This window comes from Hyperolius riggenbachi, chromosome 3 (assembly GCF_040937935.1).
Source record: "Hyperolius riggenbachi isolate aHypRig1 chromosome 3, aHypRig1.pri, whole genome shotgun sequence".
NCBI classification, from domain to species: domain Eukaryota; kingdom Metazoa; phylum Chordata; class Amphibia; order Anura; family Hyperoliidae; genus Hyperolius; species Hyperolius riggenbachi.
This window is the reverse complement of record NC_090648.1, coordinates 21,173,078-21,190,216: the sequence shown is the minus strand read 5'-3', so window position 1 is coordinate 21,190,216 and position 17,139 is coordinate 21,173,078. Positions and strand designations below refer to the sequence as shown.

General features: G+C 43.7%; 1 protein-coding gene across 1 annotated transcript; it reads left to right on the top strand.

The window, feature by feature from the left end:
• The first annotated feature begins 1,241 nt into the window (after window positions 1-1,241).
• On the top strand, window positions 1,242-2,165 carry LOC137561906 (olfactory receptor 11L1-like). Its single transcript, XM_068273252.1, has one exon. It carries the CDS (start codon window positions 1,242-1,244, stop codon window positions 2,163-2,165), a length of 924 nt encoding a protein of 307 aa, XP_068129353.1.
• Window positions 2,166-17,139: the final 14,974 nt, after the last annotated feature.

The window sequence follows — 17,139 nt, the reverse complement described above, 5'->3', positions numbered from 1 at the left end:
ACAAGACTAACATTTCTGGAATGATTTTAATGTTTTTGCACACTTTTTAGGCTTGTTTACAAATAGAAATAATAAAAAAGTTTCAAAAGTCTCCAACCATTTTACAAACATTTGTAAAACATTTAGTATTTGTAAGCTTCCTTTTACTCTTATGGATTGTCTTATGTTTTGGTTTTTTTTTTGTTTTTGTCTTGAATGCACATGGTTCAATGCCATGATTTAGGTCTGATTCACATTGCAAAATGCAAGCACAATCATTAAACACCTAGCAATTGCATTTTTGCAATGCAATTTTCAGATTTTTTAAAGGATGTGCATTTTTTTTTTACATGTATTCAAGCTCACCCTGAAAATGCTGCATGTAGCACTTTTGTTATTGTATTTAAATCACAACAGTGCTGTGGGAAAAGCCACATAGGGTTACATTAGCAAAACACTTTTTAAAACCACCCTGGCGTTCTATTAAATGCGCCAGGGTGGCTGCTCAGCACTATTGTTTATTTTTATTTTTTTTAAATCATGTAGCTAGCCTAGCACTAGCTACATGATAGCCGCTGTGCAGCGGCATCCCCCCACCCCTTCCGATCGCCTCCGGCGATCAGAGCAAACAGGAAATTTCGTTCAGAACGGGATTTCCTGTTTGGCTTCCCCGTCACCATGGCGACGATCGGGATGACGTCATCCACGTCATCCACGTCATGGCGTCGGAGGGAGTCTGATAGGCCAGGCTGCGCACGGGGCCTGGGGGGGGGGCACTGTTACGTGGTGGGTAGCGGCACATCAGCAGCGTGCGGCGGCGATCGGTATAAACATGCAGCTAGCAAAGTGCTAGCTGCGTGTTTGAAAAACAAATAGTGAAAATCGCCCCACTAGGGCCTGAGAAATCCATAACGCTAAGCTGGTTAAAACCCAAAAGCGCCCAGAAGCACTTGCAGTGTGAACTGGCCCTTAGAGTGTTCAACTTTTTTGTTGCCACAAGGGCACTAATATGGCTACAACCCTCTCCCTTAGGTCTGTGTCACTATAGTGTGTTTACGGCAATAACAAATACAGAACTTGGGAGAATAAGTTGTGATAGACATTTGAATGCTGAAAATTGGGGTTGGAAATTAAATGACTCTAGGAATATTAATAACAAGCAAAGAACAAGAGGAAAACCTTAGGCCCAGAACGGGTCAATATTACATATTTATGATTCTCAAGTTACAGATTTCATTTAACTCTCTTGGCTGTTCACAAAAATGGAGGGAAAGAATAACCTCACCACTATATTCCTCCTTGGCTTTCAAAATCTCCAAAGCTACAAGTATTTACTCTTCTGTTTGTTGCTTTTGACTTTTTGTGTGACAATATGTGGGAATGTCCTAATTATCACGCTGGTGTTCTACAGCAAGAATCTACAGTCTCCCATGTATTTCTTCCTCTCCCAGCTGGCCTTATGTGACATTCTGCTGAGTGGTGACAGTCTACCAAACACACTCTATGTTGTCCTAAATGAAGGTGGTATAATATCCTTTCCTGGCTGCATCATTCAGTACTTATTCTTTGTTATTTCTGAATGCACCGAGTGTCTTCTCCTGACAGTGATGTCCTACGACCGATATTTGGCCATCTGTAATCCACTGCATTATACTTCTATCATGGAGAGTGGACTGTGTCAGAAATTAGCTATAATGTCTTGGTTACCAGGCATCACTTATTCAACCATTTCAACTTTAAGTATAAGCACTTTACATTTTTGTGGATTAAACACCATCGACCATTTCTTCTGTGACCTTGCCCCAATATTACAACTTTCGTGTTCCGATGTTTCCTTCATGTACCTTGAAGCCCAGATACTTACAGTCCCGGCAATGGTTTGTCCACTTTTGATTACTGTAGTGTCATATATTTATGTAGTCAGAGCTATCTTGAAAATTTCATCAGCTTCTGGTAGACAGAAGGCCTTCTTCACTTGCAGTTCCCATCTGACTGTTGTGTGCATATATTATGGGACGGTTATGGCTGCCTACATGCTTCCAACTTCAATGCAGTCAGTGACTATGAACAAAATTTTGACTATGATCTATGCAGTTGTGACTCCTTCTCTTAACCCCATCATCTACAGCTTGAGGAACAAAGATATTTGGAAAGCACTTGCGCTTGTCCTCTTACAAGTGACTTGATGTTAATGTGATGCAATTTTGTTGCCTTTTTTGATGTTTAGCTAAGTAAATTGAGAAATGAAGCCTATTCTATCAATGCCATAATGTTGTCATTGAAGGATGGTTGCATGATATTTCATTAGATAGAACATTGAGTAATAAAAATATCAGCATATTTATTGTGGCACTGTCGCATGAGTTAGATGTCGGGAGGTGGGGATAGAAAAATCTTAGTAAGTGAAATTACTTATATCTTACTATAAACTTACCCAGCCACCATTCTCACTTGAACCCTTCCCTTCTAGTGCCTAACCCTACTCCCCTCCTTCTAATGCCCAACCCTTACTCCAAGTGTCTGACCCTAGCCCCCCACCTAATGCCTAACACTTACTCAAAGTGTCTGACTCTAAACCCCACCTAATGCCTAACACTTACTCCAAGTGCCTAACCCTAACACCCACCTAATGCCTAACACTTACTTCAAGTGCCTAACCCTAACCTCCCACCTAATGCCCAACCCTTACTCCAAGTGTCTGACCCTAGCCCCCCACCTAATGCCTAACACTAACTCCAAGTGCCTAACCCTAACCCCCACCTAATGCCTAACCCTTACTCCAAGTGCCTAACCCTAACCTCCCACCTAATGCCTAACACTTACTCCAAGTGCCTAACCCTAGCCCCCCACCTAATGCCTAACACTTACTCCAAATGGCTAGCCCTAACCCCCACCTAATGCCTAACCCTTACTCCAAGTGTCTGACCCTAGCCCCCCACCTAATGCCTAACACTTACTCCAAGTGCCAAACCCTAACCCCCACCTAATGCCTAACCCTTACTCCAAGTGCCTAACCCTAACCCCCACCTAATGCCTAACACTTACTCCAAGTGCCTAACCCTAACCTCCCACCTCATGCCCAACCCTTACTCCAAGTGTCTGACCCTATTACCCCACCTAATGCCTAACACTAACCTCCCACCTAATGCCCAACCCTTACTCCAAGTGTCTGACCCTATCCCCCCACCTAATGTCTAACCCCACCCCCTACTCTTGGTTCCTAAAATTAACCGTTCCTTCTGTCACACCAATGTTCACTGTTTATAGCAAATTATCTACAAGATAGAGGATAGGCTGCTCTAACTATAACCTATGTCATATCCAATTGGTTTCCACATTCATCAGCATAGGCATTTATTAGATGATTAATCTTAACAATATTTGTATTATATATGTTTTTTTTTTAAATGTCTGAGCAGTAACTTCCATCCACCTACTCCTAGCCCTAACCATCCACCTCTATTTGCATAACACTGATCCCCCCCCCCCCCCCCCCCCCCCGAATGGCTGCAAGGCCACTAATTACAGTGACTATAAGGCCACAATTTACTCCAGCAGCTGCAAAACAGATTTCCTAAGCAGCCCAATGGCTGTAAAGCTCAAATCAGCCAGCTGGAGTTTGGCTACAGTGGCACACTCCCACACCCACATTACTCACCTGCCACCACCACAGGGATGGTCGTAGTCATCCAACTTCGCTACGCTGGAACTACGCGTATTTTTACGCAAATACGCTTCGCAATTTACGTCTATGTAATCAGAAACTTCACTACGTTTGCATTCCGTAGACTACGTGTTAAAATATGCAAGCTTCGCGTAGTGCGAAGCGTAGTTGATGCGACCGCTTATGCCCTTATGCGGAAAAATTTCCGCAATAATCTTCAACCTATTTGCAAATATAAACCAAAATACGCATACATTCCACCTTCCAATGTGGAATTGTATGCATATAAAAGGTCAATAATATTTCTGCACATGCGCAATGATCCATATAGATGCAGTTACCGCACGCGTAGTTGACTTCGCAATACATAGGTCAACTACGCGTAGCGGGCGAAGCTTTGCATAGCGGGACTACGACTACGCGGAAATGCATACGTGTAGTTCTTAAACTTCGCCTACGAACTACGATGTGTAGTTGCGTACTACGACGCGTAGATTCGCGCTGGTGTAGTTTATGAGCAACCCTGCACCACCATATAAGCTAAATGTATTATAGCCTTTGGCCAGGGCCCATGAGGCGGGGTGAAACTTTTGCCTCAGGCGGCACTTCTGGGGGGGGCGGCACCCGCCCGTCCATGTGTGTGGGGGGCCGCCCAAGCTGGAGGGGATAGCGGGCAGGAAGGGGGTATTGGGCCTAGCGGCGGGGAGGGGGGTCGGACCCCCCACTCCCTCGCCTGGGTCCCCCGTCCTCCGCTCCCCTCCAGCTTTAAAAAGGTCCGTGCTGTGGCTGCAGCTATTTCGTAAGAGGCAACGGGCGGGGATTACTCACCTCTTCCTCGTTCCAGGCCAGCGTGCGCTCCACTGACGTCACTTCCTGCTACGCCGGCGATTTCTTTGAAAATTGCCTCAGGCGCCAAAAAGTCTAGGGCCGGGCCTGCCTTTGGCAGTGCCAAAATTACTGGGTGCAGCATATGCCCATTTTACATGTGTTGCTCATGCATACAATATGTAGGAGACTTTAGGCTGCACAGATCCCCTCCTCCTTAGAACAATGACACAATAGTTTGTGTGTGACCAGGAGCAGCTAATTTGAGTGTATAAGAAAAGCTAGCCTGTGGATAGTTTCCTATCAACAAACTTATTTAACCTCTTGAGGACCAGTGGTTTATCCCCCCCCTCCCCAGTGACTAAGTGATTTTTTACAATTCAGCACTTCACCACTTTAACAATTTATTGCTCGGTCATACAACTTAGCATTTAATTACTTTTACCTCCTTTTCTTGCCACTAATAGAGCTTTCTTTTGGTTGTCTCTGATTGCTGCTGCAATTTTTTTTATGAAGATTGATTTTTTTTTAAATAAAAATCCCTATTTCTTTTCATTAACACCCCCCACCCCCCAAATTGGCCCTAGACTATGATCCGTACACTACAATATACTCTCATAGGCATCAGCCTATGAGAGGGATTAGATTGTGATCCATTGGGAGGGACAATTAGGTGACAGGGATCTTCTCTATACAGTGCTGCGCTAGATTGCAGCGCTGTACACATATACTTATGTTTTATTTTTTTCTTTATTTCAGCCTGCCAGCTCCGATCGCAGCTGGCAGGCTGATCACGGATCCCTGCTGTGTTTACGAGCAGGGAATGCGCACACGAGTGACTGTGCATTCCCTGCTAATCTCACCTACTGCACTTTGATGCCAATAGGCATTAGGCAGTCCTCAGAGAGTCAGGCTCCCACCACCCATTGGTGTTAGGCCATTGGAAGCCGGTTAAAACAATTACATAAACTTAAGTTTTTCATCATCCAAAGTAAACTTCTGATTGCCATGAGCACGTTGTACCTTATAACTTTGGCTGTCCCACATGCAGAGTCATTATTAATTATGCAATCTGTTGAAAATGATTAAAAGATTAAAATTGAGAGAAAAACAAAACAAAAAAAAAAGTATTTAGAGAGAAGATTAATGTTCATAAATTTATACAATACACAAAATAGAGTGCGCTACCCCCTCCCAGTGTCCAATTACTGTTAGGACAGTCCTTATAAGCACTTCCTATGCTGTTCAATGTCCAATGTCCAGACACTCCAGATATTTCACCCGTGGTGGAAATTTTCACATGTATGGAAAAAAAAGACAAGAAAAAATTCATAGTGCAATCCTGTTTGTATCAGAACACAGGGACCATCACCCTATGGGGCCCGGTTGTGCAACTTCTATTATGGATTCACCTCTATGTGAGTGACCATCAGCCAACAATTGGCACGCTCACCTTACTGCAAGGCTTCCCAGCCCTACAGACAGCAACTGCACTTTCTGAGGTTAGGAAAGGGGAATTATACAAAGGGGATTGAGGCGGAAACCAAGTATATCTAATGGGCCAAATACCCATAAAATAACATAAACATTACACAAACAATTTTCACATGCACCATGTCAGCATAGATAATGGATCAATATAAGAGAGTAGACTGACTCTTGGGTGCATGCAAAAATATTTAAATATTTAATAGGATCAATAATCAAAATTTAGAAAGCACGTACAAATACATACATTATAATACATATACACATACAATACCCCTCTACTGACAAAAAATGTCACCACCCTTAAAAAATGGACCATTACAAACCCCGGGAAGCTTAATAAAGAGGCTGCAGTCCTCTCAAATTGAAACACACTTCAGCTGAGTTTGAGAAATTAATCAAATATTGTATAGCAACTAATAGTCACTGGCACACACCAGGCATTTAAGCATAGCCAAAGCCTTGAGTATGCAAAAAATCCAAGTAGCTCCATGCAGGCTGCTCCTATGTGTTGAAAAATGCTCAAAAGTCCTAGTTACTGGGACCTAAATTGGTTTTTAGTGCCAAAGAAATTACTTCAAGGTTAGTTGCACCATATAAGTAAGAGAGTTCAAATTTGAAAGGTTGAAACCATGGACCCACTCGCAGTCCAGACAGCAGCTATATAGTCACCACACAGCTTGAATATATATATATTGACTCCTATAGACGTCAGGTGTAGCTTCAAGCACATACAGGAATGATGCATAAATTAGGTTCACAGCCACTCCGTTTTACAGTTCATGAGCATCAAAGCATAGCATAGCAAGCATGCAGAGTCTTGGGTTATGTTGCCAGATAGTACTTGCAAGTTGTAGCAAAGCATAAGCGTATATTGTCCATGCGACAAACATCCAGTGACTTATAGTGAATAAGCATGCGTTTGCAGGCAAGTTCAAGCTGTTAGTTTTGTATAGTTACCATCCCATCTCAGGAGAAGGCATAGAAGGTGCTTCAATTAATCACAGCAAGTCCCAGGGATATGGTCCATATGTGTGACGCCTAAATCGACATGTTTCGCCGTTACCAGTGATGGCCTCTTCATAGATAGAGTCAGTGAAATGTGGCCACATTGTGGCCAGTGACTATTAGTTGCTATACAATATTTGATTAATTTCTCAAACTCAGCTGAAGTGTGTTTCAATTTGAGAGGACTGCAGCCTCTTTATTAAGCTTCCCGGGGTTTGTAATGGTCCATTTTTTAAGGGTGGTGACATTTTTTGTCAGTAGAGGGGTATTGTATGTGTATATGTATTATAATGTATGTATTTGTACGTGCTTTCTAAATTTTGATTATTGATCCTATTAAATATTTAAATATTTTTGCATGCACCCAAGAGTCAGTCTACTCTCTTATATTGATCCACTTTCTGAGGTTAACCGACCTCTTCCCAACGATCAAGTTGTATCCAATCTCAAACAAAGCAATAGGATAATATCATAGTGCAAGTATGTTTGTAAAACAACTAAATTCTCATAGCAACATGATGGCTGATGGTCACTCACATAGAGGTAAATCCACAATAGAAGTGGCACAACCAGGCCCCATAGGGTGATGGTCCCTGTGTTCTGATACAAACAGGATTGCACTGTGAATTTTTTCTTTTCTTTTTTTCCATACATGTGAAAATTTCCGCCACGGGTGAAATATCTGGAATGTCTGGACATTGGACGTTGAACAGCATAGGAAGTGCTTATGAGGACTGTCCTAACAGTAATTGGACACTGGGAGGGGGTAGCGCACTCTATTTTGTGTATTGTATAGATTTCTGAGATGTACATGTAGCATCTGTGTTTGAGTTGCAGCAGGCCCAGGGATAGAGGGGAGTGGGAGAGGAGGGGAGCGCAATTGATAAAATCTACCAAATGTTCATAAATTAACTGCTCCAACTGATATAACTTAGGGGATGTTTTCACTTAACATATCCTGGAGTTAAATAAAAGTGGAGTGAAACCCTATCTTCTTTGCTCTAAAAGATTATTTACAGCATATAATATACCGGTACTAACACATTTTTTTAGTAAACCAGAATTCAAAGGGTTAAATCACAGGACTGACTTTTTCTCCTGCAGGGGCAGCCGCATCCGAACTGGTGATATCCTTATCTTGTGTTTAAATTCTTCACTTGCTACAATTAACCACTTGAGGACCTAGGGCTTTCTACCCCTTAAGGACCGGCCACTTTTTTTCCATTCAGACCACTGCAGCTTTCACGGTTTATTGCTCGCTCATACAACCTACCACCTAAATGAATTTTGGCTCCTTTTCTTGTCACTAATAAAGCTTTCTTTTGGTGCTATTTAATTGCTCCTGCGATTTTTACTTTTTATTATATTCAGCAAAAAAGACATGAATTTTGGCAAAAAAATGATTTTTTTAACTTTCTGTGCTGACAGTTTTCAAATAAAGTAAAATTTCTGTATACATGCAGCGCGAAAAATGTGGACAAACATGTTTTTAATAAAAAAAACCCCATTCAGTGTATATTTATTGGTTTGGGTAAAAGTTATAGCGTTTACAAACTATGGTGCAAAAAGTGAATTTTCCCATTTTCAAGCATCTCTGACTTTTCTGACCCCCTGTCATGTTTCATGAGGGGCTAGAATTCCAGGATAGTATAAATACCCCCCAAATGACCCCATTTTGGAAAGAAGACATCCCAAAGTATTCACTGAGAGGCATAGTGAGTTCATAGAAGATATTATTTTTTGTCACAAGTAAGCGGAAAATGACACTTTGTGAGAAAAAAAAAAAAAAAAAAAAAGTTTCCATTTCTTCTAACTTGCACCAAAAAAAAAATGAAATCTGCCACAGACTCACCATACCCCTCTCTGAATACCTTGAAGGGTCTACTTTCCAAAATGGGGTCATTTGTGGGGTGTGTTTACTGTCCTGACATTTTGGGGGGTGCTAAATTGTAAGCACCCCTGTAAAGCCTAAAGGTGCTCATTGGACTTTGGACCCCTTAGCGCAGTTAGGCTGCAAAAAAGTGCCACACATGTGGTATTTCCGTACTCAGGAGAAGTAGTGTAATGTGTTTTGGGGTGTATTTTTACACATACCCATGCTGGGTGGGAGAAATATCTCTGTAAATGACAATTTGTTAATTTTTTTTACACACAATTGTCCATTTACAGAGATATTTCTCCCACTCAGCATGGGTATGTGTAAAAATACACCACAAAACACATTATACTACTTCTCCTGAGTACGGTGATACCACATGTGTGGCACTTTTTTGCACCCTAACTGCGCTAAAGGGCCCAAAGTCCAATGAGTACCTTTAGGATTTCACAGGTCATTTTGAGAAATTTCGTTTCAAGACTACTCCTCACGGTTTAGGGCCCCTAAAATGCCAGGGCAGTATAGGAACCCCACAAATGACCCCATTTTAGAAATAAGACACCCCAAGGTATTCCGTTAGGAGTATGGCGAGTTCATAGAAGATTTTATTTTTTGTCACAAGTTAGCGGAAAATGACACTTTGTGAAAAAACACAATTAAAATCAATTTCCGCTAACTTTTGACAAAAAATAAAATCTTCTATGAACTCACCATACTCCTAACGGAATACCTTGGGGTGTCTTCTTTCTAAAATGGGGTCATTTGTGGGGTTCCTATACTGCCCTGGCATTTTAGGGGCCCTAAACCGTGAGGAGTAGTCTTGAAACGAAATTTCTCAAAATGACCTGTGAAATCCTAAAGGTACTCATTGGACTTTGGGCCCTTTAGCGCAGTTAGGGTGCAAAAAAGTGCCACACATGTGGTATCGCCATACTCGGGAGAAGTAGTACAATGTGTTTTGGGGTGTATTTTTACACATACCCATGCTGGGTGGGAGAAATACCTCTGTAAATGGACAATTGTGTGTAAAAAAATCAAAAGATTGTCATTTACAGAGGTATTTCTCCCACCCAGCATGGGTATGTGTAAAAATACACCCCAAAACACATTGTACTACTTCTCCCGAGTACGGCGATACCACATGTGTGGCACTTTTTTGCACCCTAACTGCACTAAGGGGCCCAAAGTCCAATGAGTACCTTTAGGATTTCACAGGTCATTTTTGTTTCAAGACTACTCCTCACGGTTTAGGGCCCCTAAAATGCCAGGGCAGTATAGGAACCCCACTAATGACCCCATTTTAGAAAGAAGACACCCCAAGGTATTCCGTTAGGAGTATGGTGAGTTCATAGAAGTTTTTATTTTTTTGTCACAAGTTAGCGGAAATTGATTTTAATAGTTTTTTTTCACAAAGTGTCATTTTCCGCTAACTTGTGACAAAAAATAAAATCTTCTATGAACTCACCATACTCCGTACGGAATACCTTTGGGTGTCTTCTTTCTAGAATGGGGTCATTTGTGGGGTTCCTATACTGCCCTGGCATTTTAGGGGCCCTAAACCGTGAGGAGTAGTCTTGAAACCAAATGTCGCAAAATGACCTGTGAAATCCTAAAGGTACTCATTGGACTTTGGGCCCCTTAGCGTACTTAGGGTGTAAAAAAGTGCCACACATGTGGTACCGCTGTACTCAGGAGAAGTAGTATAATGCGTTTTGGGGTGTATTTTTACACATACCCATGCTAAGTGGGAGAAATATCTCTGTAAATGACAATTGTTTGATTTTTTTACACACAATTGTCCATTTACATAGAAATTTCTCCCACCCAGCATGGGTATGTGTAAAAATACACCCCAAAACACATTATACTACTTTTCCTGAGTACGGCGGTACCCATGTGTGACACTTTTTTGCAGCCTAGGTGCGCTAAGGGGCCCAACGTCCTATTCACAGGTCATTTTGAAGCATTTGTTTTCTAGACTACTCCTCGCGGTTTAGGGCCCCTAAAATGCCAGGGCAGTATAGGAACCCCACAAGTGACCCCATTTTAGAAAGAAGACACCCCAAGGTATTCCGTTAGGTATATGGCGAGTTCATAGAAGATTTTATTTTTTGTCACAAGTTAGTGAAAAATGACACTTTGTGAAAAAAAAACAATAAAAATTAATTTCCGCTAACTTTTGACAAAAAATAAAATCTTCTATGAACTCGTCATACACCTAACATAATACCTTGGGGTGTCTTTTTTTTCTAAAATGGGGTCACTTGTGGGGTTCCTATACCGCCCTGGCATTTTACAGGCCCAAAACCGTGAGTAGTCTGGAAACCAAATGTCTCAAAATGACTGTTCAGGGGTATAAGCATCTGCAAATTTTGATGACAGGTGGTCTATGAGGGGGCGAATTTTGTGGAACCGGTCATAAGCAGGGTGGCCTTTTAGATGACAGGTTGTATTGGGCCTGATCTAATGGATAGGAGTGCTAGGGGGGTGACAGGAGGTGATTGATGGGTGTCTCAGGGGGTGGTTAGAGGGGAAAATAGATGCAATCCATGCACTGGGGAGGTGATCGGAAGGGGGTCTGAGGGTTTGGCCGAGTGATCAGGAGCCCACACGGGGCAAATTGGGGCCTGATCTGATGGGTAGGTGTGCTAGGGGGTGACAGGAGGTGATTGATGGGTGTCTCAAGGTGTGATTAGAGGGGGGAATAGATGCAAGCAATGCACTGGCGAGGTGATCAGGGCTGGGGTCTGAGGGCATTCTGAGGGTGTGGGCGGGTGATTGAGTGCCCTAGGGGCAGATAGGGGTCTAATCTGATAGGTAGCAGTGACAGGGGGTGATTGATGGGTAATTAGTGGGTGTTTAGGGTAGAGAATAGATGGAAACACTGCGCTTGGGTGGTGATCTGATGTCGGATCTGCGGGCGATCTATTGGTGTGGGTGGGTGATCAGTTTGCCCGCAAGGGGCAGGTTAGGGGCTGATTGATGGGTGGCAGTGACAGCGGGTGATTGATGGGTGGCAGTGACAGGGGGTGATTGATGGGTGGCAGTGACAGGGGGTGATTGATGGGTGATTGATAGGTGATTGACAGGTAATCAGTGGGTTATTACAGGGGAGAACAGATGTAAATATTGCACTGGCGAATTGATAAGGGGGGGTCTGAGGGCAATCTGAGCGTGTAGGCGGGCGATTGGGTGCCCGCAAGGGGCAGATTAGGGTCTGATCTGATAGGTAACAGTGACAGGTGGTGATAGGGAGTGATTGATGGGTGATTGATGGGTAATTAGTGGGTGTTTAGAGGAGAGAATAGATGGAAACACTGCGCTTGGGTGGTGATCTGATGTCGGATCTGCGGGCGATCTATTGGTGTGGGTGGGTGATCAGATTGCCCGCAAGGGGCAGGTTAGGGGCTGATTGATGGGTGGCAGTGACAGGGGGTGACAGGGGGTGATTGATGGGTGATAGGTGATTGGCAGGTGATTGACAGGTGATCAGTGGGTTATTACAGGGAAGGACAGATGTAATTAATGCACTGGCGAATTGATAAGGGGGGGGGTCTGAGGGCAATCTGAGCGTGTGGGCGGGTGATTGGGTGCCCGCAAGGGGCAGATTAGGGTCTGATCTGATAGGTAACAGTGACAGGTGGTGATAGGGGGTGATTGATGGGTGATTGATGGGTAATTAGTGGGTGTTTAGAGAAGATAACAGATGTAAACGATACATTTGGGAGGTAATCTGACGGCGGGTTTGCGGGCGATCTAATGGTGTGGGTGGGTGATCAGATTGCCCGCAAGGGGCAGGTTAGGGGCTGATTGATAGGTGGCAGTGACAGGGGGTGACAGGGGGTGATTTATGGGTGATAGGTGATTGGCAGGTGATTGACAGGTGATCAGTGGGTTATTACAGGGAAGGACAGATGTAATTAATGCACTGGCGAATTGATAAGGGGGGGGGGGGTCTGAGGGCAATCTGAGCATGTGGGCGGGTGATTGGGTGCCCGCAAGGGGCAGATTAGGGTCTGATCTGATAGGTAACAGTGACAGGTGGTGATAGGGGGTGATTGATGGGTGATTGATGGGTAATTAGTGGGTGTTTAGAGAAGATAACAGATGTAAACGATACATTTGGGAGGTAATCTGACGGCGGGTTTGCGGGCGATCTAATGGTGTGGGTGGGTGATCAGATTGCCCGCAAGGGGCAGGTTAGGGGCTGATTGATGGGTGGCAGTGACAGGGGGTGATTGATGGGTGATAGGTGATTGGCAGGTGATTGACAGGTGATCAGTGGGTTATTACAGGGAAGAACAGATGTAATTAATGCACTGGTGAATTGATAAGGGGGGGTCAGAGGGCAATCTGAGCGTGTGGGCGGGTGATTGGGTGCCCGCAAGGGGCAGATTAGGGTCTGATCTGATAGGTAAAAGTGACAGGTGGTGATAGGGGGTGATTGATGGGTGATTGATGGGTAATTAGTGGGTGTTTAGAGGAGAGAATAGATGTAAACAATGGATTTGGGAGGTGATCTGATGTCGGATCTGTGGGCGATCTATTGGTGTGGGGGGGTGATCAGATTGCCCGCAAGGGGCAGGTTAGGGGCTGATTGATGGGTGGCAGTGACAGGGGGTGATTGACGGGTGATTGACGGGTGATTGACGGGTGATTGACAGGTGATTGACAGGTGATTGACAGGTGATCAGGGGGATAGATGCATACAGTAAACAGGGGGGGGTGGTCTGGGGGGGTGGTCTGGGGAGAATCTGAGGGGTGGGGGGTGATCAGGAGGGGGCAGGGAGCAGGGGGGGGGATAAAAAAAAAATAGCGTTGACAGATAGTGACAGGGAGTGATTGATGGGTGATTAGGGGGGTGATTGGGTGCAAACAGGGGTCTGGGGGGTGGGCAGGGGGGGGTCTGATGGGTGCTGTGGGCGATCTGGGGCAGGGGGGGGAGAAATCAGTGTGCTTGGGTGCAGACTAGGGTGGCTGCAGCCTGCCCTGGTGGTCCCTCGGACACTGGGACCACCAGGGCAGGAGGCAGCCTGTATAATACACTTTGTAAACATTACAAAGTGTATTATACACTTTGTATGCGGCGATCGCGGGGTTAACATCCCGCCGGCGCTTCCGTATAGCCGGCGGGATGTTGCGGCGAGCGAGCGGTGACAGGCGCCGGCGGAGGATCGCGTCACGGATGACGCGATCGCTCCGCCCATGCCCTTAAATGGACCGCCGCCTCTGTGGGTGAGGCCGTCCTGAAGGGCTCCACTTCCCCGCCGCCCCTGTGTAGTGGGCGGTCGGGAAGTGGTTAAGTAAGCATTCTCTGACTGTGCAGAAACTTCTGCTAATGAGTCCTGAACTGAAACACTGCTCAGAAATCATTACTGGCTGCATTTACAATAGAAATACAACAGTTATGAATAAAATGCACCAGCAGCTTTCAAAGTAAATAAACTGAACTTTGGGAACTTATCATTTCTAAATGAATAATAATACTTGTGCACAAAAGCAAATATGATAACTGCGTGGGTTATAAAAAGTAGGAAAACACATTTTTATTGAATATTTTGTCAGAGTCAAAAACCGCTTTAAATAAAACATTTATGTGTCTTAAATACTGTTATTATTATTATTTGTTTGTGTAACCTTCATCCTATATTAGGCCTATCTTGTTTATATATCTCTGTTTAATTAAAATGACAATTGAGTAGATAATTATTTCTGTGTTGTAAATCCTTCCTTATCACAAAAAAAATAAAATAAATTCTACATTCTGAATGGGGTTTTGAATGCACCATTTCATTAAAGCCTTACAATTGTCAAAAAATAAATAAATAATAAAAAATATAAAATGCATGGCAAAGCTATATCCCTACAAATTATTCTTATTCATCTACTTATACAGCTATCTGCACTGATTTAAAGGACAACTGAAGAGAGAGGTATATGGAGGCTGCCATGTTTATTTCCTTTTAAGCAATACCAGTTGCCTGGCAGCCCTGCTGATCCTCTGCCTCTAATACTATTAGCCATAGCCCCTGAACAAGCATGGAGCAGATCAGGTGTTTCTGACTTTAAAGTCAGATCTGACAAGACTAGCTGCATGCTTGTTTCTGGTGTTATTCAGATACTACTGCAGAGAAATAGACCAACAAGGCTGCCAGGCAACTGGTATTGATTAAAAGGAAATAAATATGGCAGCCTCCGTATACCTCTTACTTCAGTTTCCCTTTAAAGAAATCTCCTGGGAAACCCTGCTTATACTGAATGTAAGCCATCTTTAAAAAGTTTTCTTTCACATAGTGTAAATAATTCAAGAAATTCATACAATACAACAACAACAAAACATTTGTAAAGCATGGTTCTCCCATAGGGCCCAAAGCACATAAGCTTGTCTCAGATCAGTGCATAGTGATGTGTACAGGGGGAAAAGGTATGTGTCCATAAATGCCAGACTAAACAGGGGGCTTGTCAGATTTGATGTAAGCGTGTCCAGGGTTGGAGCTGTCTTGATTACATTTGGCAAAGCTCTGGCTCCAAAGGTTTTTAGGTGAACTCTGGGGTGGTCATTGGCTATTGGATGCTTTAGATCTGTGGTTGTGGGAGGTGTGATGCAGTTGCAACAAATCCTTCCAGTATTCGGGGCCCAGGTCGTGTAGGGATTTGAATGTTAGCATGCCAGTTTTGAAAGGATTCTCCATTTGATAGGTAACCAGTGCTACAGTGTAGTAAGGATTGGTATTATGTAGCAATGGCAGGGTTGGCTTGTTAACAGTCTTGCGGCAGCATTCTGTACTAGCTGCAGGCGGTGTAGGTCTTTATTTGGAAGGCCTGCATAGAGGGCATTGCAGTAGTCCAGCCATAATGTGATAAAGGCAATGAATTAGGGCTGGAAGATCCTCTGAAGGAATGAAGTGCTTCATTTTTGCAATATTCCTTATGTGAAAGAAGGGCTGTTTCACTAGTTTGAAACTTCCCTGGACAGACTGCTGTTTACAACCTATTACTTTATATTATTATAATAGTTACTGTCAGGGGAGGACTGGGACCTTTTGGCCTAGAGGGAAAAAACAAACTAGAGGCCGTTTTCATGGGAGCCCAGACGGGATGTCTGGGCTGCCGTGAAAACGGCCTCTAGTTTGTTTTTGCCGCACGTGCTATATGCCAGTAGTTATGTGGGAAATACAACAAGAACACTCAGAGATGGGGTGACAGGTAAAGTATAAATACACTGGCACCAGGAGGCATGTAATACATTTTGAGTTACAACGGCCGGGGTTTCCATTGCGTTCATCATTCCTCTGGAGTCTGGGGACTGTTTGCAAGCAGCCCTTCTGGAGTCTAGGGACTGTCGGAAACTTTTCTACCTAGACAATACCTTATGTAGCTGTGCACGTGCAGTCATTTTAACAATGGTGAGAGACCAGACAGATTTTTTCCCATGAACCTTGCAGGCAAGCCTCTGCTCTGTGTCATGCTGTGTATATTTACCAGCTTGCCCACCCTCTAATTGCTCTGTAATTGGGGGTTTATTTCCCTCAGCCAGCCTAGTGGTTCACCTTATACAAGAATATGAATGCACCAGGCAATGTACCAGCCCTAAATCAATAAATGAGATGCAGCCTGGGGGGAAATCACCCCCCCTTGCCCCCTGGCCAGTCCTCCCATGGTTACTGTATATAATCTTATATAAACAGATCCATGTATAAGCCCAGGTTCTTTGTTTTTCATTCAGAAACCAGAAAATGATTTGATTCAAGTATTAACTTGGGTAGAAACCCAGATGACTAGCTTCAATATCCCCATATCACTTCTCTGGTGGTCTAGTGGCTCCTCTACCCCCTTAAAAAAATCCCTGCATTCCATGGTGTCTACTAATTTCCCTACCTCCCCCATACAGAGTTCTGGATGTTTAGTGGTAAATATGTTTAGTGGTAAAATCTTCCCTGAGGAGTATTGGCATGTTGGAGTTGTAGCATTGGCATTTTGAGTTATGGTGGCAAGGGTCTCCTATTGGTCCACACACTGACCAATAGAATTCCTCAGCAGGAATTATATCATCATCATCATCATCATTATTTATTTTGTGGTTTTGATGAATACCAATGCATGATTTTCATTGTCCAAAACGATCATTAATGACTTTCTCATGGGGCAGTTTAGAATTTGGCAGCGTACACACTTGTCTATTTACACACACACACACACACACACACACACACACACACACACACACACACACACACACACACACACACACACACACACACACACACACACACGCATACGCACACACACCCACACACAC